This window comes from Mchenga conophoros, linkage group LG17 (assembly GCF_057382185.1).
Source record: "Mchenga conophoros isolate Kocher_MC1m ecotype Shallow Benthic linkage group LG17, M_conophoros_male_GT1.1, whole genome shotgun sequence".
Taxonomy (NCBI): Eukaryota; Metazoa; Chordata; class Actinopteri; order Cichliformes; family Cichlidae; genus Mchenga; species Mchenga conophoros.
This window is the reverse complement of record NC_140542.1, coordinates 32,589,489-32,615,187: the sequence shown is the minus strand read 5'-3', so window position 1 is coordinate 32,615,187 and position 25,699 is coordinate 32,589,489. Positions and strand designations below refer to the sequence as shown.

General features: G+C 41.3%; 1 protein-coding gene across 1 annotated transcript; it reads left to right on the top strand.

Annotated features, from left to right (window-relative positions):
- Nucleotides 1–2,055: 2,055 nt before the first annotated feature.
- On the top strand, nt 2,056–25,343 carry nampt1 (nicotinamide phosphoribosyltransferase 1). Its single transcript, XM_085251835.1, has 11 exons — nt 2,056–2,205; nt 9,753–9,909; nt 12,222–12,325; nt 13,483–13,611; nt 18,640–18,798; nt 19,096–19,232; nt 20,765–20,990; nt 21,104–21,223; nt 21,299–21,439; nt 21,602–21,736; nt 21,949–25,343. The coding sequence occupies exons 1-11, from the start codon at nt 2,152–2,154 to the stop codon at nt 22,060–22,062; spliced, it is 1,476 nt and encodes a 491-aa protein (XP_085107961.1). The 5' UTR covers nt 2,056–2,151; the 3' UTR covers nt 22,063–25,343.
- The last annotated feature ends 356 nt before the right edge of the window (nt 25,344–25,699 follow it).

Genomic DNA, 25,699 nt, shown 5'->3' with positions numbered 1-25,699 from the left:
CTCCGACCACAGGTACAACATGCCCAGGACCCACTACAGTTTGCATACAAGGCGGGTGTCGGAGTGGAGGATGCCATCCTGTACCTCCTACACAGAGCCCACTCACACCTGGATGGGGGAAAAGGCACGGTCAGGATACTGTTTCTTGACTTTTCCAGTGCCTTTAATACCATCCGGCCCTGTATGCTTCAGGAAAAACTGAACAGGATGGAGGTGGACCCCTGCCTGGTGGCTTGGATCTCCGACTACCTCACCGACAGACCACAGTACGTCAGGCTGAAGGACATCACGTCTGACACAGTGGTCAGCAGCACAGGAGCACCACAGGGAACTGTGCTGTCCCCTCTTCTCTTCACCCTGTACACCTCTGACTTCTGCTACAACTCTGAATTATGCCATATTCAGAAGTTTGCAGATGACACAGCCATCATGGGGTGTATCTGGGATGATCAGGAAGAGGAGTACAGAAGTCTGGTGAGGAACTTTGTCGCATGGAGTCACACAAACCACCTGCAACTCAACACCTCAAAGACTAAGGAACTGGTTGTGGACTTCGGGAGGTCCAGAGAAGGTCCACTGCCAGTTCAGATAGAGGGGGAGGAGGTGGAGGTGGTCAACAAGTACAAGTACCTCGGGCTGTGGGTGGACAATAAACTGGACTGGTCATGCAACACAGAGCACCTGTATAAAAAAGCCCAAAGCCGACTGTACTTCCTCAGGAGGCTGAGGTCTTTTAACATCTGCAGGAAGCTCCTGAGGATGTTTTACCAGTCAGTGGTTGCTGGAGTACTTTTCTATGCTGTGGTGTGCTGGGGGAGCAGCACAGCAAAGAGGGACTCATCCAGGCTGGAGAAACTGATCAGGAGGGCTAGCTCTGTGGTCGGCATGAAGCTGGACACTCTGGTGACAGTGGCAGAGAAAAGGACATTAAAGAAACTGATGGACATTATGGACAATGCTGGGCATCCTCTGCACACGGCCATAAACAACCAGAAGAGTCTGTTCAGTGACAGGTTGCTTCTCCCCAAGACAAGAACTAACAGACTTAAAAACTCCTTTGTCCCACACGCCATCAGACTGTTTAACTCCTCTCTGGAGGGGAGAGGGAGGGGAAACAGGAGGACAAAGGAGGGGGGAACAACTAAGCTGTAGTGCCTCTGCACCTCACTGTACAATACCTTGTGCAATACTTTTTGTAAATAGTCAACAGTGCAATAGACTCAATACTTGAAATGTGCAATTCACTTGTATTTTTTATTTTTTATTCCTATTTATTCTATTTATCCCCTTTGTATATTTTATTTATATTTGTCTCTGTATTTATATATGTGTGTGTGTGTGTATATATATATATATATATAACAGTTCTGTAACTGTAACTTTGGTCGTTGCTGTGCTTTTTTTGGAAGTCGAATTTCCCAGAGGAACCCACCCGAGGGATTAATAAAGTTCTATCTTATCTTATCTTATCTTATCTTATCTTATCTTATCTTATCTTATCTTTAATAAGGGGAATAAATCAATCATCTTCTGAAACCAGACTTCTGTGTACAGTTAATGTGCTGTTGTGATTTCCACATCACTACAGAGGTACTCTAGGTGTTTTCACTCACTTTTGCTTCTTCACGTTAAATGTGCATGGTTTTCGTCACTATCCAACATTGACCTGCCTTTTTACTTTCACCTGTTGAAGGTGAGACAACTTTCACCATTACTATTCTTACAGGTGAAAGAACCTAGTATGTGATGTTCTGTACACTGGGTGAATGAATTAAAATATTTTGACGTGCAGGGTCTTTAATTAAGATTTACTCGAATTCCTACAATAAATCAATCAATAAATCAAGCAACGGTGCAGGTCCAAAAGCTTATGTTGGAGCTGTATTTGATGGCCAATACTGCCCTCATCTGCTCAGCTTGAGAACTGCATGTAAGAGCGCCCAACGCGCAATATAGCCGAGTGATTCCGGATATACACGACGAACGTCGGAGTTTCGGTGTGACGTATGCGCCCGCCCCCGAGTCCCCGCCCCTTCCCCCGCCCGTTCTCTATGCCCCTTCCAGGCTACACACAAGGCTGGAGAGTCTCCGGCAGCACGGCGCGTAACACAACCTACTGACAGCTGCGACTCACAACCAAGGAGGGAAAAGATGGAGCACAGAGACACCGACTTCAACATATTGCTAGCGACCGATTCATACAAGGTACGGTACCCGTGATGGTCTCGGGCGAACGAGGCATTAGGTGAAGGGAGAGTCGTTAAGAGTGAAAATTGACAAAGTCAAGGTGGTTTCATCATCAGTCCCAAGGCCATCACACTGTTCTGTGTGGCCGGTATCCATCGGTTCACCGCAGGCCAAATTAGTTGGGGGAGGGAGAAGAGGGCTGGTACAACAGAGACGGTGTACCACATTCACAATGCAGGCATCCTTTTTCCCCCTAGATTTCATGTAAGATCGCTATTACCATACCAGTCCCCCCCTCGGATTGCTAGTCATAATGGTCCGCAGCTAGCTGAGTTAGCTAGCTAGCGCATAGGGAGCGCAAGAGAGAGATGAAGGGTATTGATATTTAAAAAAAAGCTAGTATTAGCCCCTAGCTAGCAAGTGCTGTATGAACTGCACATGGGCAAAAGCTCAGTCACACTAGCTCGACGTCGTGTTAGCCGCTATAGGGCTAGCTCGCACCACTCATAATGCAATTCATAACTTACGAGAAAACGAAAGTTAAAAAGGAATCACAAGGCAGCTAGACTTTCAAAGCGGGTTTAAGATGTTTGGCAGTGGGTAAGGGTTGTAAGTGTTTATACACTGGCTAACGACAAGAAACAACCCGCTGATAACCAGCAATATAAACAGAGGACAAATGATCTTAGAGTATTGTTTAAGCTCACGTAGCAAGTGGTTGCCTGGACGGCTGCCAGGTCAACTGCCACATGACACCATTCAGCAATTCGGTGATGCTGATGATAGGAAAGAAAGTCAGAAATGACAGGAGAGGGGAGTATGGGGCTACCAGCAGAGGCAGGAAGCCCAAGTACCTCGACTAAAACCTAGGCTCAGACTGAGCTGTACACCAGCTGAATGAATGAAAAAAAACTTGGTAATGTAGTCTAATGATACAAACTAACATCTTAAATGTATGTGTACATGGATGTACTTTCATTGTGTTTCATTGTGTTATCACTAATGTTAGTGTGGTTTAATTTGCCTACAACATCTCTTAAGTGTGCTGTTCAGTTATACTTCAATATTTCATGTTCTGTACCCATATATATCAGCTGCATTGCCATATCATAATTTTTTTTTACTAAGGAAATAAAAAACAAACTCTTCACTTAAATACCTGCAAAATCTCCCGTCGGTGTGTAATGCACAGTCACACCTTACCTTTCATTTCATCCAAATGAGTGGTTTTGGTTTCATTTCATTGTTTCATTACAGTTTAACTTTCACTATAGAAAAAAATGAAAGTAAACGTATACCTGATTCTAGAAGTATTGATCGATTGGGATTATTGATGAACAGCCAGCACCACTGCTGACTGGTGTTAAGTGGATGTATATGTATATTATATAGTGTGGGTGTTTTTGTTTTGTTTTTTATGAGCAGAAACATCCCTTTGGAAGAGGTGGCAGTTTCATGTTGAGTGGTTTCTATAAAGTCTTAGCTTTCTGGCACCTCCTTTCATTTTAAACTAAGTCTAAAGTATCTGGATTGACTACCTTAATAAAGGGCATATGTAGTTAACCCCTTTATGAGACATCTACAGGGAAACTCAGTCTAGAGTATCGGATATTTCCTGATGCAACAATTACATAAAGTCCATTAAATCCTCCCACAGAGCTCATATTTCATTGACCCGACTTTATTCAAGTTATTAGAAAACAAAAAGTAGATTTCAAACAAAGACCCAGCATTTTCTGCTCCGCTTCACCACAATGTCAAATATCAGAATACAGCTGACACACATTTTCATTCACAGAAAACAGTTTTTCCTTGTAACTTAAGAAAGCTCACAAAGAGCTGCATAATATAAAATAGAAGAAGGCTACAGATGGTTTTGTTAGGTAGCAACAAAGTGTGCTCAAAGTAAAGCACAGCATTGTGTTAGAAGTCGTGTTTTCAGTCAAGTAGTGATAGTTAAAGCCCAGGGAGAAGCAGCAAATGCCTGACAAATGACAGTACAGATAAATGTCTCCTCACTGCAGCGCAGGCAAGTTTTACTTGTGTTGCAACACCTGTCACCCAGCTTTACCTTGTATGTGTAGCTTGGCCGTGCATGACCAAAGGGAAAGGTTAATTCAAAGAAATGCTCGCTGGTCTCTCAGAACAACTGAAGGCACACACAGGACATAAAAACAAACTCCACCTGAGCACCTTTGTGTTTTGTGTGCTTGAATTCAAAAGCAAACTCTCTGTCCCAAAGGCACGCCGGCCTATTGTCTGGAAGCATGCATTCAAAAAATCTCTGCTTGTTTGACAGGGAGGAGTTATATTGTGTTCTATTATTAGCACAGATTTTTAAAGAAAAGCCACATTAGTTTGTCACCATGTGACCACATTTGCATATTACACTCTTCTGACCCTTAAATCCAGAGTGAATGGTGGTGAGAAAGTAAGCAGGGATCCAGGGTCTTACATTAAAGTATCTGGGGTTTCATTTTAGCACTTCTTTCTTCTTTTTTTAATGCATCCCCTTGCTCTTATTTTGAAAGTTCGGGTCCTACTGTCCGGCTTAACCCGGCACTTCCTGCTTCATATTTCCTAATCAGAATTCTTGATACCTTTCACCTGGTTCTCCAGCGTGTCTTGATTGGACAGACCAACTGCATGTGTTGTTTGCGTCTTTGAAAACTGGCTGCAAGCTGAAAAGCCACTTCAACAGAGAACTGTTTCACGTGCCACTACGGAGAGGTGATCAAGCCCAGTGTTGCAGAGTTGGATTTTATCTTTGGAACCAGACTAACTGAACTGTCAGTATGTGTTGTTCCATTATTTGTCTTTGAATTGAACTCTTAACTTCAGGTAATGGGACAGTGCCCTGCATGTACTGCATTTCACGCGTGGTGATGATGGAAAAGGTTGTGGTAATAGATTTAAGGAACTTTTGTGAAACGTCCAAGCGTTTTCACAAGGCTGCCTTCATCATCTCCTTCCCAGTCTCTCGAAAGAGCAAAGGAGGAATTACTTGATGTTTATAGATGGCAACTTGTGTGTGAGAAAATTACTGACATTGCATTAACTTTCTGCGCTGTCATAGTCGATAAGCGTCAGTGTATATGTTTGGTGTTTTTGATTTTAATTATCCTGGAATCATTGCACCCTCAGTTAGCTCAGTATCATCAGAGTTTTAAAGGAGGAAGGAAGGAAAAAGAGGAAGCAGATAACAAACCCCAAACCTTACTTCAGTTGCGTTTGTGTCTGATCAGTTTTTTCAGTACAAAACCCAGACTGAATGAGCTTGTCATTGTATAATGAGTACTCAAAATATCATATCCTCAAATTTATGAACCTAGAGCCTGCTTACCAGTTATTCATATATGAAAATAGTAAGATTTACTTAACAAACATCTCCTTAGAGTTAAGAGGTACTGATAAGTGATGGCACTCTGTGGTTTTACCACTACATGCACCTCCTTCCATTACTGATACTGTTACTGTAAAACTGAATTGTGTAACTCAGTTGTTGGTCTTGTTTGTCGTAATTAGGTTCATGTTACAATAGATGGATGTTTTATAATCAAATATTCATGCGTGTCCTCTGCTGACATTTAATAATATTGGACGTACTGCTCGTGCTTTGAAACTCTGATTAGTTTTGCCATTCTAAAGCATTGGTTGTGTGTTTGTGTGTGTATACAGTGGGTGCCAATGAATATGTACACACGTGGTTGCACTCAGTGTCATGTTAAGTGTCTTGACTCTATTTTGAGTCCTCGAAAGCCCAGAGGAAAGGACACATATGGGGGTCAGAGTAACTGAGTGGTTCGTTGACATTTATCTCATCTATACTCAATGTGGGTGTCAAGTAGTTTTGTATCTTACTGTATATTTAATGTCTTGATGCATGCGGAGTAATCCGGGTAAGGAACGCCCGAAAAGTTGATTCTCTTCTTCTGGATGTAGCGTTTTCAGTGGGAGAAACATTTTGTCCGAGTGACATCTTCAGTCTCAGCTGACTGCAGGTTTCCCCAAACTTTTAAAGAGTGTATTAGCATATTGACTGAAACTAGCCCAATGAATGAACAATGGGCTGTGAGGTCAGTTCTTGACCTTTTATATGGATATTGTCATGACCATTGATCAACAACCACTGATCAATAGCCACGAGTATCATTCACAGAGAGTTGGGGAATGGCTGCAATCACGGCGTTGTAAGATGGCGAAAGATGTTCAGAGATAGCCTTTCTCTTTTCACGTAAATGGCCTCCTTGACTCCGCGGTCAAACCAGCGTTCCTCCCTGTCCAGGATGTGTACATCCTCATCACTGAAAGAGTGGCCACTGGCCTGTAGGTGTGAATAGATTGTAGAGTCCTGGCCTGACGAATTAGCTCTTCTGTGTTGCCAGATCTCCAAAAGTTGATTCTGTTCATCTGGACGTAGCGTTTTCTGGGAAAAATGTTTCGTCACTCATCCAAGTGACTTCTTCAGTCTCACCTGGCATCTGTTGCCAGATGTTGTTTGGTCGTGGTCATGACCCTTTGCATATTAATGATCAAGATAAAGAACCACCAAACTTGGAAAAAGTGGGAGTCAAACTGGAAATGGAGAACATTCTTTTAGAGTTTCAGTAATGCTTATCAAGTAGTTAGTGTTTTCAGGAAAGTCAGCGTACAAACTGCACGCAAGCTGTTAGTGACCAAAACCATCGCAAGGTGTTTTTTTTTTTTTTTTTTTTTGCAGCGCTGTAAACTCCTTTGTGAATCAATTTCACATCCTAGCGAAAGCAGACTGCAACCACTTGCCAACCTGTCAGCAATCAAACTTTCCCTAGCAACTGAAGGCTACCACTGAGTCTGCACTGTCTATGAGTTTTTGTGACTGGGCCTTAGCAATCAGTTTCATAGCAACAACTCGCCAACTGGTCATTGAGTACTTATTTTTCCTTGGTGACTAGTGTTTACCAAGGCGATCACCAGCCAGTCTCTAGGTATGTTTGATCAGAGTCTAATGTCTAACAATAATAAATGACTCTTGCTTGTACTGTGACTTGTACTTTGACTGTGTACACATTAGGTTCTCATGTGACACATGATGAGGCAGGAATATAATTTCTAAATGTAAGTGCACTTCAGTTGTGGTAGGAGCGTTGCTGGTAGGAGTTAAACCTTTAGTGCACTCTAGAAATCCATTAGCTCATTTAGGGATTTAATTAATGACTGATGGCTACCACTGACTATGTATCGTCTCCTTTTTGTGAGACTGTATCATATGGGTATGATAGTAGAGTCTGTTATTGAAACATGTCTGGACTTGCCTTAAGCTGTTGACTTGATTGCAGACACTGGGGATTCAATTTTCACTAGAAGTGCACATAAAGCTCCAAACAACTGTTTTATAGAGAAAATGTGTATGTGTGAGAGACAAATTCGACTTCTTTCTCCCTGAATGTAATTTTTTTTTTTAATGCATGACATTGAAACACTTTTACGAACTGAAATGTTTCATGCAATCAGATAAGTTGTGAAAATGTGTTTATTTGGTAAGAAGTTATTGATTCTATGGGATTTCTTCATTTCTGTGGAAGATAAGTTGTTTTTTTTTTCAGTTTGAAAATGCTGCAATTTTCCTTTGAAATCCCATCGACGCCCTGAAATCAAGCAGGGTGTTGGTCATTATGCGTTGGTCCAAATTCCCTGTACACTAAATATTTTGCACAATCTTAAAACACATTGAGATAAAATCAGTTCCTTCGAATGGTGGGCTTGTGCAGTATTGTACAGTGCAAAATGTACAAGATACATTGTGAAACTGGGCTACACTACAGGCCCATTGCCTCTTGACACTAATGATAAAATCTAGATGAGTCATTTTGCACTGGTGGCATTAGAGCTGGGCGATATGAGATTTTTTCATATCACGATATGTTTTTTTCATTTCAGGCGATAACGATATCTATCACGATATAAGCCAAATAACTATATTTGTAAGATTTAAATGTGCCGTTGCTCACAAGTAAAATGTGAAATAATCAGCAGCTTGTTTTTAAATATTTATTTCCCATAATAAGTTCAACAGGGTAGATGTACTTAAGGAACATGAGACTTTTTCAGATAAATAAAGGCAAATATTGCAAACTACACAAAAGGCAGCCGCTAAAGCGTTTAAGTTTCAAAATAGAACAAATGAAACAGACTAAATTGTCAATTCCACTTAGAAACAAAATATTAATTCTAAAAATAAATCTTAGTTTGTTTTACAGAAGAACAGACAAAACTGACTAACTTTTGTCAATATCAAATAAACTGAGAACTAAAAGGAAATTCTCAATCTCTCCTTGTTGTATAGCTTAGCTTTTCAAACAGTTTTAACAGTTACTTTAGTCTGACAAAAGCCGAATGACGAATTAGCGCTTCCAGTCAGAGACTGAGGCTACGTCCACACGTACACGGGTATTTTTGAAAACGGAGATTTTCCTTTTTCGTTTTAAAAAATAATCCCGTTCACACGTAAAGGCAGAAATGAAGGAAAACGCTGCTATGAACATGCCAAAGCAGCAGGTGGCGCTAGATTCCTAACCGTGCAGAAATGTTGGCCAATCAGAAGTCTAGAAGCCTCGGTGGGAAAAAGTAAACAAAGCTGCGGCATAGAAGCAGAACCGAGTCGTAAGTGTGGAGGGACAGTAACTGTGTGTATATGTAAGCATTTAAACACTGCAGAGAGTATAATTAACAGTAACAGTATTGTAGAAATTCATTTCACCGAAACAATAACGTGGCGCACAGTGTGACGCATGCACCAGTTTATTGTATTTCCAGACTTGCTTTCGGCACAATTTACAGTGCACGCTACTCTGTTTTTTGTCAGACTTGAAATAGCCGAAATACCTTCAAACTACGGAATTTCTATGGCTCTTCCGTTCGACAATCTCTCCGGCATTGGAACCATCATCGGTTTTCTCTTCGGTCACGCTCGGTTGATTTTTCTAGTCGGCACACTCATTTCCTCCATTATGCGCTGGCTGCTTCCCAAACAAACACACGTGCGGCTTGGCACTTGTGCTGTACGTAGCAAGTCACGCGACGTGACGCTGCGGCTGTGATTGGTTCAGCTCTGCGCTACTGAATTTGGATCGGCTGACCTTTTTTCTTTTTTTTTTTTTTCTTTTTTTTAAGAGGACAAGAGCGGCGAGGTCTATCGCGATAGCTTAATTTCTCTATCGAGTAAAAGTTATATCGCGATACATATCGTTATCGTTCTATCGCCCAGCTCTAGGTGGCATGTTAACACATGCATACTAAATAAAAAATAAAGTAGTTAGTGATCACGTTTGGATGGGGTTTGACTCAACTTAGAAGTGAGTACACCTTCACCAATGTATTTCAGACTGAAATAAGATAAATTGGAGATGTTGTCTTAGTGTTCCTGGATCCAGAAATTTATTCATGCATGGTGTCTAGGGAATTTTCAGCTGTGGCAGAGGTATGCGGTATCAGACTGCTCTTGTTTTAGTTTTCTCCTAACCCGGTTAAACTGGTTAGTCATTGTTTATGGCCAGTCTAATTTGTCTTGTGCTCTGTTTTGGCAGGTAACGCATTATAAACAGTACCCCCCCAACACGAGTAAAGTGTACTCTTACTTCGAGTGCCGCGAGAAGAGGACAGACCCCAGCAAAAACAGAAAAGTCAAATATGACAAAACTGTCTTTTATGGCCTACAGTACATCCTGCACAAATATCTAAAAGGTAAGTTTGCCTTTTGTTTAAGTAAAAGCTCTGTAGCCAGACTAAACAAGTCAACATGACCTTGCAACTAAGTCCAAGCTTCTCAATGGCAAATAAACACAGATGGGAGGGAGTCTGGTCACATGCAGCCACCGCGTTGTGATATTTGCGTAAATAGAAGTGCTTCCAGTCCACTTAAATTAAATAAGGGTAACAGTTCAATACTTAAATCACACAACCAAGACATGGAAGCAAGCTGTGCACATGATGTTATGGTTCTAGTGCTGTGAATGCAGTTTACACAACCGCTATTTTGCTGTGGTCCAGCAAGCCTCAGTCTCTAGTCAGGCGAAAGATTTTTACTGGTTAATAAAAAAAAATTACCGTATTTCCCGGACTACAAAGCGCACCTGAATATTAGCCGCACAAGCTAAAATCAGGGGAAAATCCTGTTTTGTACATACATTAGCCGCACCTGACCAAAAGCCGCAGGTGTTTCAATGTTGACTTATCATATGTAAGAGAATATGCACAAAGGGAATTGTCAGGAAAGAGATGGCTGTTTGGAGACACCCCTTTTATTAATATTTTGAAAAACAAGTTATGGGTACATATTTGCACATGTAGTACATAACAGTAACCTACAGCACACCAGAAAAATAGATTCGGACTACCTTTTAGGCTCAGGTGCAGTGACACAGCTTTAACAAGAAGAAAAGTCACTCATTCACCACCATCTTTCTCTTCCTCCTGCGCACTAAAACCACCAAAGTCCTCTTCTCCAGTGTCGGATACAAACAGGCTCAGGATGGCTTCGTCATCCACTCTCCGCTTCTCTCCTTCGTTGTCACTTTCAAAACCAAAGAAATCCTCATTGTCAGTGTCGGAGTCCTCCTCTCCATCATGCAGCAGTCCAGCCGGACGGACATGTGACTAACATACCACTCTTGAACCCCAATCCTTCCGCCAGGCAACGTAGTGCCGTACAACAGCGGAACAAACAAAACAAATCGTCTTACGATATGACAAAAATCATGGACAATCCATAGAAAAGCCGCACCTGACTAAAAGCCGCAGGGTTCAAAGCTTGTGCAAAAAGTAGCGGCTTATAGCCCGACAATTACGGTAAGTGTAGCTGAAAAAGTCGACATCCAGACTTTGGAGGGCCTTTTATAGTACTTGATTGGTCCCTGTGGGAGCACTCTATTGTTTTGGCCTTCCCTCTACAGGGCAAGGTCAGCATACAGGGAAAGTTGCAGAGCAGTGTGCCTAAGGCTTTTCAAAGTCATTGCTTTGCTGAAGGACACTTCAGCAGGGCAGGTGGTTTCTATCGAGTCCTGGAGCAACAGTTCTTTTATTCATTCGAAAAACAGCAAGGCTGCAGCGTGCTGCTTCACATTGATTAGGCCGTACAAAACAAACATACCACAAAAGAATCCAGGTTGGGAAAGAAATGAGAAAACAAGACCAGCCTGAAATAAGCCCAAAACACTTTATGCCCTAATTAACTCAAGATGATTAACGCTGACGCTCACGTCCTGAGAGGCAAAAGAGAGGGCAAGAGAGAGTGTCGAAAGAATCTCCCTCATGTCTGTTAAGCGGATTTCATGGTGTGGTAACAGAGGTGTGGAGAGAGTGCAACGGATAACAGAGAACAGAGACGGAGAGGACAAAAGCACAGCTGCTCTTTCGCTGTCTGAGGGAGAAAAACTGGCTCGGCAGAGCATCGCTCGGAGCACAGCGATTAGGCCATCTACCAGCGATGCATCCTCGATCCTCTAACAGAATTGATTTCATGAGCAAGTGAAAGTTAAAAAAAAAACAGACCCTCTGTTTACCCAAAGCTACAAGAAAACCTCACCATTCAGAGAATTTAACCCGATAATGCATTGTTGAAAGAGGGTTACATTAAAGTAGCTTAGTATAAAATCTAGAAACAAAAGAAAGCAGCTAGCTCCACTTACACTTCATGATTTTATAAATATCGATAAAAATGATTGCACACACATGTAACACTTTTTTTTATTTCTCAGACCTTTGTTTTGCATTTCCTAATAAACCACAGTATCCCCTTAGAGATCCTTTCCCATCTGTGGTATGCTGTGTTTCATAGTTTCCATGAACTAGAAACTAGTCAGACTTGAAATGAGACAAGGATGTAGTTTGTGTCACATGTTTTCCAAACAAAGATGCCTTCTCAGCAGCTTCAAACTTGATTATCGTGGTGGACAGTAGAGAAGCACACCAGTGCTGCGGTGTTTGTTTCACCAACCTCTTTGTCTGTACTGTCTCCCGCTTCCTCCTTTATTCCCCACCTACTTCCTGCTCTCCAGGAAAAGTAGTGACTCCAGAGAAGATTCAAGAGGCGAAGGAGGTCTACAGGGAACACTTCCAGGATGATGTTTTTAATGAGAAGGGGTGGACTTATATTTTGGAGGTAAGAGATTACTGAAAGATTTTTGTCTTTTTTCCTATATGATACATTTTTATAGGTATATTTGTAGACAGGTTTCCTAAACAATACAGAGTGTTTCAGGAAATGGTTTATTAAGGAAAAAATTGTGTGTACATGTAAACAAGCACATCGTAATGTTACCACATGAAACGCTGTGGTGTTGATGTGTCGCGCATCAGAGAAGCTAGAGGTCACCAGGAGATTTGGTGTGTTGCTAGAAAACTGTTTTAAGGCAATTTTTTTTTTTTTAATTTTTTTTTTTTTTATAATTAAAAACTGATTGTTTAAAAAATCATTACTAAAAAGGATGCCACTATCAGATGCTCGTTTGCAGCAGTACAGACACAAAACTGTCATGGCCTCCTCCGTTTGACACATATCACAGTACCAGACCAACAGGAACACACACTCAGCCCCTCCCCCTCACTAGCAGCACTATATGAGGAATTCTGAGGGGTCAGTAAAGCATCAGTTTCAACAACATTAGTTAATTTGAATGGTATATGTTTACCTTAGCCATCTAACTATTAGCAATTATTAGTTAGTCAAAGTAGTGGCTACGGCTAATAATAAAATAATATCGTTAACGTTGTTGCTAGGAAACAAACATTTTAATCTTCTGTGTTTGTAATATTAATACATGGTTCATTTCACTGGATAATGTATTATTTGTGTGTAGAAGATGTTAGGTTTAACAGACGCAAAGAAAAGTCTAAAGTCTACTAACAAATAAACAAAAATAGTAAGAACCTACTTTAAAGATTCCACTCTAACTGCAATTAAAATATAGTGCTGAGCCAAGTACAGCACAACCTCAGGCAACCAAAAGTACAGTTTTTTTGCTTTTGTTTTTTCTGATAGAAATGTGTACCTTACTGTTATGTCCTCGATGGAATTTGTTGGGTTTTTTTTTTCTTTTTTGTTTGTTTGTTCTATTTAAACTGAAATATGCAAATCTAATCGACAATTTAAAACTATGGAAATGAACATAATACTTCCCTTTAATTTACTTTTCCCTCCAAGTAAATGGCTTACCTCTGAAAATCTTTTGCTATAGCTTAGATATAAATCTGTTAATATATTCAGGAAGGTGATGCTGGTAACCTTATATATTTGTGTGCATTTCTTTGTGTTTACAGAAATACAACGGACACCTGCCCATTGAAATCAAGGCGGTGCCAGAGGGGAGTGTCATTCCTCGAGGCAATGTTTTGTTCACAGTGGAGAGCACAGACCCCGAATGCTACTGGCTCACTAACTGGGTGGAGGTACGTTTGGTTCATGGACACGGGTCAGGGTGGGATCTGAGAGGGCCCTGACATGACATGTTTTATTCATTTATGGATTTGAGGTGTACTTTTTATGTGTAATCTATAACAAAAAAACAGAATTTTGACTGTTGTTTAAATCTGTCTTGTGGGGTTCTGTTGCTTTTCAGTGTAATGCTAAATCACAGGAGAACCCCTTCACAGTGTAACTACTGGAAGAGCTCTATCAAGTTAAAAGCCCTCGTAAATTTCATACCCCTGTGCCCTCAAATAGCAGTGAAATGTTTTATGTGCTCATCACATTGCTACTAAAACTACATTCCTAGGCTTAGCGATACCATTTAATGGTTATTTGATAATTAATAGAAGAAGGAAGACATTAGCAACGTTTAGGTCCCATTTATTACAATAGAGAGGTAATAGTTTTATAAAAGCCATAAACAATTTAGTTTGGCAGCATGCCCTGTGACACTTCATGATTTCTTAAATCTCACTGAGTTGCAATTCTGCCATAGTTCATAGCTTAATACCCACTTGGAGACATACTTGTGTTACAACTGCAGCAAAAGTATAGTGTAGAGATTTCATTGAGTAGTCAAAGAATGTAGTAGTAATAGGCTCATATGGTCATTGTTGTACACTTACACTTCTTTGACGCCAAAAAAAGAAGTGTAAATTGAGTTTTGTATGCTGCAGACTGAAACAGCTCAGTGGTTCTGAAAAATACACTTAATCGCTTCTTTGTTGAGAGCACGGTGAAAATATTGATACCACTTTGGTGGCTCCGTAAAAGGCATGCAAAAGCCACCTACCAGCCCATTTTAAACTCCTTAACTACAACATAATGCATGATCCCTTTTATTTAAAGGTCAGGGTGAGGAGCTGGCTCCACTCGAGACTATACAAGACTGCCATGAACTGATATGCTGCACATCAACAGAATAACCTGAGCATATACTGTTAATGTGATTATTTATATCTTCAAAACAAATCTACCAGTGTCAGATATATGGTGTCTAGTTCAGTTAGAGCTAGCTGGATAGCCAGGCCTGCATCACTTTTGAGTATTATTGCTTTGTATATTTACAGAATTTATTGCTGTCCAAAATGAACATGACTTTTTGCTTCATGACTTAGTATCATGGAACTATGGTCACTTAGTATTTTATCTAGTAGTATTGTTAGCAAGAAAGCTAAAGTTAGCCTTGGGGCATTAATGTGGAAATTATTGATTTGTTGTCTTACTGTATTGATTGTAGTGCATATATGAATATATGTCTGTATCTAACCCATCTCCTCTTCAACGGGTTCGACTAATTTCAACTAATCTTTGCACAGACATCGTCACATATGCTGCTATTATGTTTGTAAAAAATGGTAATTGTATTTAATTTTTATATTTCAAGTTATATTCTCTGATTACGTTTATGTACATCGCTTATACGTAACTAAACGGTCACCAAAATTTGTGCCTGTGGTGTTGAGTCAACACTAAATACAGGATGGAGATTTTCAAAAAGCTGATGAAGTTAGTTATTGGTTAGCCCTAGTTATAGCTAGGTGGCTAGCAAGCTATTGCTAGGTTTTTTTTGGATTAGATTATTTTTTGCTACTAAAAAAGATGATTGGGAGGGGGCTGTTGTGACCCTCAGAAGTAAAGCATGGCGCCTGTAGGTGTTGAATACCCCACTGCTGTAGTTTTCCCAGTGTTTGTCACTCATCTGATTAGATGAGATTCATTGTATAAAAACGTAACCTAATATTAGTTATCGTATAGCTAATAGCAGTATTGCTAGTTTGCAAATGTAGCAGCTGGCTAGATCATCTTAGCTTACTCCCTGGCTAAAGTTGTTTCTGGCAAAATGCTATCTTGTCTTTCTGTTCAGTGTTTGTTGGCGGTGAAAGCTTGTTGATTTGCGGACTCCGTTCATTAGCTAATGTTAGCAGGTCATCGACTTTCCCAAAGTCAGTGAAGAAGCTTTTAAATAGCAGGGAAGATCTAGTTTTTTGAGATTATATCATATTTGATTTTGTCTTGTAATGATGTCATATTTTACCTTTGTTCACAGCCAGACTACCTGTGCTTTTCCTGATTCTACTATTTGTTCTACGATGATCTAATTAGCTTTAGTTTTATTTTTTACTACACAGACGAATGATGTCACTATTTCCATCTAACAAATAAGCATATTTAGCAAATGTCTTGTAACCATACTGTAGGTTTCACAAATAATTCACATAAAATTCCAGAGAAAGTTAAGTAGATTTGAGTGACTTTATTCTGGTAGTTTGAGTACTGCATTTTTACACTGAGCTGATCCACAGTGTGACTCTGAGATCAGGATTATCATGAACTTAATGCTGCATGAACAGGCTGTCCTCAATGACTCGGCGGAACAAGCACTTTCTTGCACTTCACTTTCACTTTCTGTTCTTCTGGCTGCTGTCGTGTCTCGTGCTGGTTTTTTTTTCACCATGTCAAACCAGTTCATAAATATCACGTTTGACTGCTCCTACAAATGAATCACGCCGTGATTAATCAGAAACGGCATTCTTTTGTTTGTCTGTTGATGCAAAAAACCTTTTTATAATCTATATGCACACACTTACCAGCATATTAGTATGTTCAGAAAGTCTAATGTATCCTGAAAGTGGTCTGCGTTTGGAGCTATTATGTGACGCGCGCACTCTCGACTCTGTAATGGCATAGTACTTGGAGGTCACCTACAGCCAAGAGCACTGTGACGACACGTCCACAAACCCATTTATACACACACTTGGTAAGTTTCTCTGGTTGATTTAAATACACACATAAACAGACACACATGGGGGTCGTTCTTCATGGCTGTGAAGTAAAATTAGCCACAGACTGGTGTCCTTGAGCTGCGTCACTAGGTCATACTCTATTTATCTCTTTCCCTTTCACTCTTGCTGTCCCTTCTTGTTTCGATTTTCTCATTTTCTTCTTTGTCACATCATTTTTCCCCTTTCTTCTCTATTGCTTTCTTGTCCTTTTTATTTATTTATTTTTTGCCATTGCCTTCCCCATTCTCATCCCGCTCTGTGGTTCCTTATCGCCGTCCATTTTGTTCTGGGACATTGACAGAGTAGTTGTGTTGTTGTTGTGTGTAGGGTGTGCATTCCTTCTTAGTGTTGCTCTTACTGCCCCTCCATTTTACCGTGGCAGCAGGTATCCTTTACAAACTGTCGCCTGACAATGATAGAAAAATTGCAGTGTAACAATGCTTACACTGTACTTAATCTTTTACCACACAAATGTAGAATTGGTTATAACTACTACATGCCCATGCTACAGTGTTGTTTGATCTGTTTGTGCAGCTGGCAAACCGATACTCTTAATCACACTGAAAAAAGATGGCGTTTGTATGATTAAAAACAGGCATTTTAGCACCCCGCTAGGTGTGTATCATTTGGCTTTTGTAGATAAAAATGACATAAGATGCTTTTATAAGGTATAATATGTGTATAAAGGCTCAAAACAGGGTGATTAAGCCTGTTGCCATGCAACACAATGTCATCTTGACATCATAAAATCCCATGCGTAACTCAACTTTTCTAAGATATAAATTAGATGTTACTGTTGTGAAATAAAAAAATGATACAGTTCTTTTAAACAGTGTTATTAGTGCATAAATGCTACCAGTGGGTCATTTTAACCTGTTCCTTCTAGGCAACAAAAGGACATGATAATGTGTGATATAAATAAGAACTTTCAGTGGCCTGTGCAAAGTTTGGTTGCTCAACTGCTTATAGTCGAGGAGGAGTTTGCGGACAAGGAAACAAACACGCACATGCGCGTTTTTGTTTTATTGTAAGAAATTTACAGCTCAAGCTTTATGTGTACCTCTATGAAGACATGCGTTCCAGAGGTGGAGAGTGGGGATATTTTGGTCTTCCTGAAACCCCTACAAGAGCTATTTAAGTGCTGAGACTCGTTTTAAAGGTTAAGGCTGGCATTAGCATTAAAGGACAGGGTCGGGGGCTAAATGTCAGTGAATGTCCTCGCAGAGATAGCCTTACAAATGCATGTCTGTGTGCGTACACATGGACTTTGGACTTTCTTTGGCAGTCACATGAGTCCATATTATGGAATTATAATTAGGCTGGGGATGCATGTGACCTGCTCAGTGTTATAAGGTAGAAACACACCGCATAGTGTTAGGAGGCACAAAGAGTGTGAGCTAGGTAAACAGAGAATTTTTATAGCCTTAGTTATATTTAGAGTTTTAGTCTTGCTTGGTGTGTTTATCTGCTGTTAATAAGGTTCAGCCTACATAGCATAGTACTTGGTTGTCATTCCTAACATGAAATGTTTAAATCGCAGTAAGCGGTTACATAGTGTTAGTTTAGCGCTCTTGTTCATAATCCTCTTGTCACCATATTCCACAGGTTTCTCTTTCTATCAAACTTTTTCTGCATCATCTGTTCTTACCGCAGCTTAAATCTGATGATTGCTTTGACAAAATGGATTTTGAATTTACAAGGAGGAGAGCTTTAGAAAGCGAGGGCAAAACACTGACTGGCAGATCTTCACAGAATCACGCTCTATGCTTCAGACTGCAGGAACTATGTATTCCTAAAATTTCCCAGGTGGTGGAGAGTACAGATAAGCCACTTGTTTTCATATTAAAGTCATTGACTGTGGTCCAGAGTTGACATGAAGCAACAAGGAATGTGCTTTTCCCAGAGTTTGTCTTTGGTGAATGAGCAGGCCGCTGTGATCCCTCTGAGCCTGTTAGTTTGGGGTTTTAGTACCATTTAAATATTGGGAAAGCAGAAGAATTGGGCCAGACATTCACCGGTCTGTTGCCTGCAGGGGAAAAAAAAACTTGACTATGCTTGCTTTTTTCTTTTTTGCTTACCATTAACTGTTATGAATATTTAGTCCGATAACCTGCTTGTTTGCTATAATAAATGCACATGGAAAAACTTAGAGCATAATGACACCCTGAACAATTTATAAATATCCAGTAAAGTGAACTGAACTCTCCTTTCTTTCTCCGTCAGACCATCCTGGTTCAGATCTGGTATCCCATCACTGTGGCGACCAACTCTAGAGAGCAAAAGAAGATCCTTGCCAAGTACCTCTTAGAGACTTCGGGGAATTTGGAGGGGCTGGAGTATAAACTACATGACTTCGGCTACAGAGGCGTGTCCTCACAAGAGGTATGGAGAAAGCTAAAGGATTTAAATCTGGTTAATTTAAGGACAAGGACAATAAAGCTCATCAGAGATTTCAAAAACAAAGAAAATTAAGACTTGGTCTAGTCCACATTTTGCTCTCCCTTGCAAACGCAAGGTTTGAACAGGAGGTGGGCGGGGCTTCTCTGCTCAAAGCCATCAAAGAGCATCTGCAATTGCAAATCTATAAATGAGAAAATAAGGGGAAACATTATTTCCACTTTAAGGTTGTTTACAGCACTTCAAGGTCCCTAACCCCCACCCTATCCTCTTTATTCACAGACTGCTGGCATAGGAGCCTCCGCCCATCTGGTCAACTTCAAGGGCACAGACACGGTCGCTGGCATCGGAGTCATTAAGAAGTACTATGGCACCAAGGACCCTGTGCCAGGCTTCTCAGTGCCCGCTGCCGAGCACAGGTACACACACGCTTTACTTTACTGGCCTTATTTATTTAGTGTTAATCTGTAAAGGACTTTATGTTCCTGCTTAGAGATGGAATATTTGTCTGTGCAGTGTACCGTTCTGAGCTGTGTTTTATTGCAGATACGACCGCACAGTTTAGAGATTTACTTCCAGACTCCATGTAATGACGGGTGTCTGAGAAACACTGCTTTCAAGGGACTCCCAAGATTTACACAAACTTTAAGCAGCTCATGCAGGTTGCTAAATTACTGCACACAGTTTTAATTATCTGCATTTAGGCCACACATTCACCTGTTCTCTTGGAAAATCTCAGCTGTCTTCATCTGTATTGCTGCTTTTGATGAAATGGTGCACAGTTTGGCCAAGAGCCCGCTCTGAAATCCAGCTTTTCATCCACAGAGAAGGAAACTCTCTTCAAATAACACCTAATTATGTGCCAAAGCTGTTGATGTAGAGATGTTTGTCAGCCAGAGTGAATATTTATTCAACATTTGGCTCATGATGGTGTTAATTTTCTCTCCTGACTTGTGCTTGGTCACCCTCGCAGTCATTATCTGGTTCGTCTATTTCATTCGGTGAATGGTGCTGTGATTAGCTGGAAGTGAGAGTTTTGATTGGCTGCTGCCCCGGCGCACATCTCTCTCCATTTATCCTGCTTACAGACACCTCTCCCTTTCTGTTTCGCTCTCATGCGCGCACACACAGCAGCTTCCTACTGGCCACCAGCGCTGTTACTGCTGCACCAGCGCACCCTTCTTCCCCATACCAGTGCATTGTGGGATAGTGGCTGGAGTTGTTATAGCAACTGTTATGCAATGGCCTCCCTCCTGAAATCGGTTTCGTTTCTACCTCCTCGGTGGGAGGAGTCGCAGTGATATTCCAGAGGAAAAGGGAGGGTTGATTTTTTATTTTTTTTTTAAGAGAAAAGGTGTGTCACCCTTAGTTTGAAGAAATCAGTGCCAGCAGTGTGTGCACACTGCACACGTTTCATGTATTGGGGTTGTGCCAAGAAGCTCAGGAGCTGCAGCGCATTAAACTAAAATTATCTTCAGGGCCAAGTTGGATTCTGGAACAACACAATGGAGAGAGCACCAAATCCTTAAAACAAAGCAACATGATCATTACAAGCATCTGCTGTCCAAGACCTAATAAGCCTAAAGTCCAGATCTTCATGTTTTTCTGCACTTTTCCATTTACCTTACCTTATTATCATGGTGCGTGATGCATTAACATTAATATTTGATGTATTCATCAGGAGCTCTGTGTGGGTTCTATCACCTTTTTCTCCTTGTCTGACTCTACACTGGTGATGCTAGGCGATGCAGAAGAACGCCAGCATCAGAAGTACACACAGCTGTTGTACAGTACCTGTAAGATCATATTTGGGCTCGTCTTAGACTAAAACCTGGAGTGCAGCGCCCTCTTCTGGACACTCTGGGACATTATCACTCAATCACTGTGTTTGGTCTTTCCTGTCTACTCTTCTTCAGATGTATATTTAATAGCTCTGCCATTCTCTCTGCAGTACCATCACAGCGTGGGGGAAAGACCATGAAAAAGATGCCTTCGAGCACATCATCAAGCAGTTTCCCAGCGTGCCTGTGTCCATAGTCAGCGACAGCTACGACATCTACAACGCCTGCGAGAAGATTTGGGGAGAAGACCTGCGGGCGCTGATCGAGATGCGCAGCGCAGACGCCCCGCTCGTCGTTCGACCAGACTCAGGAAACCCGCTCGATACGGTTTTGAAGGTGCGGTCACACAAACGGCTTTACTTTCATTTATAGTCTTTAACCCAGCCAGGAAACTCAACTTTTCCTCTCTGTACCTCCTCCTCCATCCTCTCTTCTTTGACTGTTTACAGGTTTTGGAGATTCTAGGGAAGAAGTTTGCACCAAAGGAGAACTCTAAAGGGTTCAAGGTTCTCCCTCCTTACATTAGAGTCATACAAGGAGATGGAGTGGATATCAACACACTGCAAGAGGTACAGGCACATGGCGCCAGCTGTTCAAAGTTTGAAGGCAGCAGCAAGGTTTGATTGTGTGTATTTGTTTCCCAGATTGTGGAGGGAATGAAGCAACACAGATGGTCCATTGAGAACATTACCTTCGGGTCCGGAGGGGCTCTGCTGCAGAAACTGACCAGAGATCTGCTCAACTGCTCATTCAAATGCAGCTACGTGGTCACTAACGGACTAGGGGTGAGGACCGGGTGAATGGGTCTACATTTGTTAGGTGGCTTTGTAGCTGTTTAAGTGCACTTTCTGGAAATCTTTATTTATTCAGCCATGATCCCAGGCAGACTTTTCAGGGATGTCCTTTCTGTTTCAGTGTGACATAGATCTTTTTGTGCTGTATCTCAGGTGAACGTGTTCAAGGATCCGGTGGCAGATCCCAACAAGAGGTCGAAGAAAGGTCGTCTGTCTCTACACCGGACCCAGAGCGGAGACTTTGTCACTCTGGAGGAGGGCAAGGGCGATCTGGAGGAGTATGGCGTGGTGAGTTCACACCACGTGGTGAGAGTGAATGAATAGTGGCATTGTAAAGCGCTTTGGGTGCCTTGAAAAGCGCTATATAAATCCAATCCATTATTATTATTATAAACCCTTTTCTTTACTCAATTGTTTTGATTGTTCACATGTAATTTGATTTCATACGAACACTGCCGTTCTCACTTTTTTTGTTGTTTTGTCTTTACTCTTTCCTCCAGGACCTGTTGCACACTGTCTTTCGTAATGGGAAGATTGTGAAGACGTACACATTTGACGAAGTCAGAGACAATGCTAAGCTCAAAGAGAGCGAGCTTGAAGAGCTGCTGCACTGAGTGCAGTCCTGCTAATCCCCACATAATATCCAAACCCCCCACCCTCCAAAAAAATATCCTTTTCCTTTCAATCTTTCACCTGTAGGCTTCCATTGTCACCCTAGAGAATGGAGGTAGTGTGCACTGTTGATAGACCCCACTTTTTAAGCCTGAGAATCCCTCAGTATGTCCCTATAAACTCCAGATTTCCTTAAAATTCCTGAATTTTCACCCTCTGTTCTCCAGCCGAGTGGGGAAGCTTTAAAAACGCCTCAGATCAGTGACAAAGCCCTTTAGAGTCGGGGGGTGGGGGTGGGAGTCGGGAACAGAAGGAAAATGTGTTGTTGTGAGCAAAAGAAAAAAATGTGAGAGAAGTTGTGATTGTGATGTTAGAACATTCAAATCCTTGTGCTACTGCCCTAAGTTGATCACCAGCGCGTTGCACTGATAGGCCGGCTACATTGCAGCTTAATGAATATGTCCGGCTGCTGGTAGGAGGCGTGGCGACAGACCTTTTCCCGTGACGCCACACGCGCGAGGGCGCTTGAGATGATTGTAGGTTTTTTGAATGAGCATTTCGACGGCCACGTGCCGAATGCACCTGAGATGAGTGAGAAAGAACCTGGCGGAAGCCACACCCACACGAGTTAACATTCTCCATGTATCCTGTACAGAACTGTTTAGAAAAAAAAAATACATGTCTGAATCTACTTAGCGTTGTCTTTTATGTGAAGCAAGAAAACGATCACGGTATATCACAATGCACCGATTACACTTGGACTTAAGGAAAAATCATGAACGCTTGGACTTGGAGCACGAGTAATGAAAGGTTAATTTCCTCCACAGTTCTTGCTTTTTAATAGTTACAATTAATAAATAAACAAAACGAATTACAATAGGCCAATATTTAAGTCAAGTACTCCCACTGTCCCACCACAAAATTATTGGTGCATCTCTGGAGGTATATCTGATCATTTACTTACTGTTATGTTGCCCACAGCGCGTTCCCATCATGAAGGTTTGATCTACAATCCAAATCACACCACAAAAATCACAAATGGAGGAAGACGGAGTTTAATAAATCACTTTTTTTTTTTCTTTGTAATTCTTATTGATTTTTCAGATTCAGGTTTGATTACATTCAAATAATCATTCAGTAATAGACATTTAAATCGATCGGAAATTAAAAAGGCCCAGAGATTAGATGGTTCCCACTGAACTTTAACGAGTGGGGTTTTTTGGACTAGGTCTTCATGATGGTGAATGGCCACTCTTTGCTGTTAATCAGACCAAGAGTTGATGTGAAAAAAATATACATTGCAGAAATCGTCTTCACTGGAATGAAGAGGACAAAAACCTTATGTGTTTCTGAAAGATGACGTGCATATATGTGGCGCCTTGGCTGAGATGTTTGTTCGGTGTTGGTTCTGATGTCTTTGTGTGTGTGAATGTGAGTGAGTGTGTGTGTGTGGGGGGGTGAGAGAGACGTTTTCTTCCTTTAAACGACTGTGTGCTATTCCTTTTTCTGCAAATGTGCTTGTTTGTCGTGGGAATAAAACAACATTCTTCCCGGCCTTTTATTCTGAAAGGAGACGTTGTGACAGTCTAGTGGAGAGTTAGTTTAACTTTTTGGCAAACAAGAGGTTTATAAATGAAAAAATTAAAAAAGCGAGAGTACTTTCTGACACTAACATGCACCAGCTATGCATTGGTAGTCGGTGGAGCATAGTTGCTGGTCAGAGAAGCATTTCCCCTTAGTATCACTGCCTTAACTTTTGAAGGGGAGGAATGGTTTGGATTTATTGCCCTGGTGTAAATGGGGGTTTCGCTTGCTAATGCCTTTCGGAGTTGATCAACTTTCCATTCAGAGCATCTTAGCCAGATTGTGGTGGGTGTCATTTCCTGAGTTGGCCTTTTTCAGAGTGAAGGGATTTTTCTAGTAGAGCGCTAGGAGCTGGTGACATCACAGGACAAAGAGAGTTGCGGTTTTTTTTGTTTTTTTTTTAATAGCAGTCGCCAAGTTGTGAAAGTACCAGAGTGACTTATCTCAGTACAGTCCACAGGAGATAAATCCTTTGGTGCTCCTCATAATTCACGTAGCGCCACCAAAAGGATTACATTTGAAGCTCTCGGGTTTGTGGATTGCCATTTGTGATTCCTTCCACGGGGTTGATTTAGTCGTAATCACATGACACTGTAATCGTGAGCGTTGCTGGTAATTCAGGCTCAAAGGCACTCTCACAGAGCTGCTGCCCCGGCTGTAGGCTGTCTTGTTTAAACTTTAAAGCCTCCAGGTGGTAATTTGTTCCCGCTCTTCAGACACTCAGCTGCTTCACATTCATAACTTCACACGCTACGCCCTCTGGGAGCTCCACAGAGCCGCAGCAGCCTCACCGGAGCTATTAGAGCATCAGCGACCTCCTTTTTTTTTTTTTTTTTTTCTTTCTTTCTTTCTTTCTTTCTTTCTTTCTTTCTTAAAGGTTCCCTCACAGACACTGACCCTGCTCCCCCCCCCCCCCCATGTAACCAACTTTGATAACGCCTGTGATGTCACCAACTCCCATTCCTCTCCACTGGCTCAGAGCCATCGCGCTCAAACACAGACAAGCTGAGCGAACCACACACTGATACAACATCGGACCGTTATTCAATCTTCCTGTTTTGTTTTGTTTTTTTCCTTCTTCCCGCTGCTGTTATCCGTGAGGTCATGTCATCCAGCAAGTAATGAACCTGTAGTCCTTTTACATTCAGTAAAATTTTCATTTTACTATTTTGATACTGTCTCGGTTCTTACCTCAGAGAGATATTATTTTGTATGACAAAGGAAAAAAACAAACAAAACCAATAATATGCCAGAAATCTAGCGGTAAATATCCTTATTTACAACTGATGCGGCCATGCTGCCTTCTCACTTGTACATAAAAACAAGTAGTTTGACTGAAAGTGGAGAGGGCAAGTTAGGGGAGACGACCACACTTGATGAAATTATTATTTTTGTCAAAACGATCATTTTTGTACCAACAGAAGAATATCCAAAACTGCTTGACAGACCTAGCAGTGCGACTGTTGAGCTTTTAGCTTCTGTTTGTGTGGGCGTGTGGTCCGGTGGGAGTGCTCTGTGTGTGCGTGTAATGAATGAAAGTGTTTGTGGATACTATTTTTTTTTCCTCTCTCTGTTGTTGTTGTTTTACTTGTATGTATATGTTGATTGTTCCAAATTCTCTCCCAGCACAAATGATATTTTAACTAACATAACATGCTATGTTGTCAACAATACATTGATTAAAGATGCCACCCTGTCAGTTTGAAGTGCTTCATTTATCGCGCCTCCTTTTTGTTTTTCCATTGATAGCGTTGGCCTTTCCAACAAGTGCCTCCGAAACGACTTAACAGCCCTAATGCAGAGACCGCTGGGAGGCTGTGTGAAATGTACATTGAAAACACAAAGTCGTGAATATGGAATCTTACAGAGCCGCTTTTGATTCACAGAAGAACACAGAAAACACATCACATGTTTAAAAATGAGCAAATATACCATTTTAGGAAAAGTATTGGCTCGTCACATTCACTGAATTTGATGGCAGCGTTACAAAATACTTGCGACACGGCCATGTTTACTGCTGTGTAACGACAGTCTGGGAACTGAAGAGACCAGCTG

Excerpts from the sequence above, each read along its gene's own strand:
- nampt1 (XM_085251835.1), top strand. The coding sequence starts at position 2,152 with ATGGAGCACAGAGACACCGACTTCAACATATTGCTAGCGACCGATTCA. Across the intron at positions 19,233-20,764 it reads GTGCCCGCTGCCGAGCACAG|TACCATCACAGCGTGGGGGA; the intron begins GTACACACACGC and ends TTCTCTCTGCAG. Across the intron at positions 21,737-21,948 it reads ATCTGGAGGAGTATGGCGTG|GACCTGTTGCACACTGTCTT; the intron begins GTGAGTTCACAC and ends TCTTTCCTCCAG.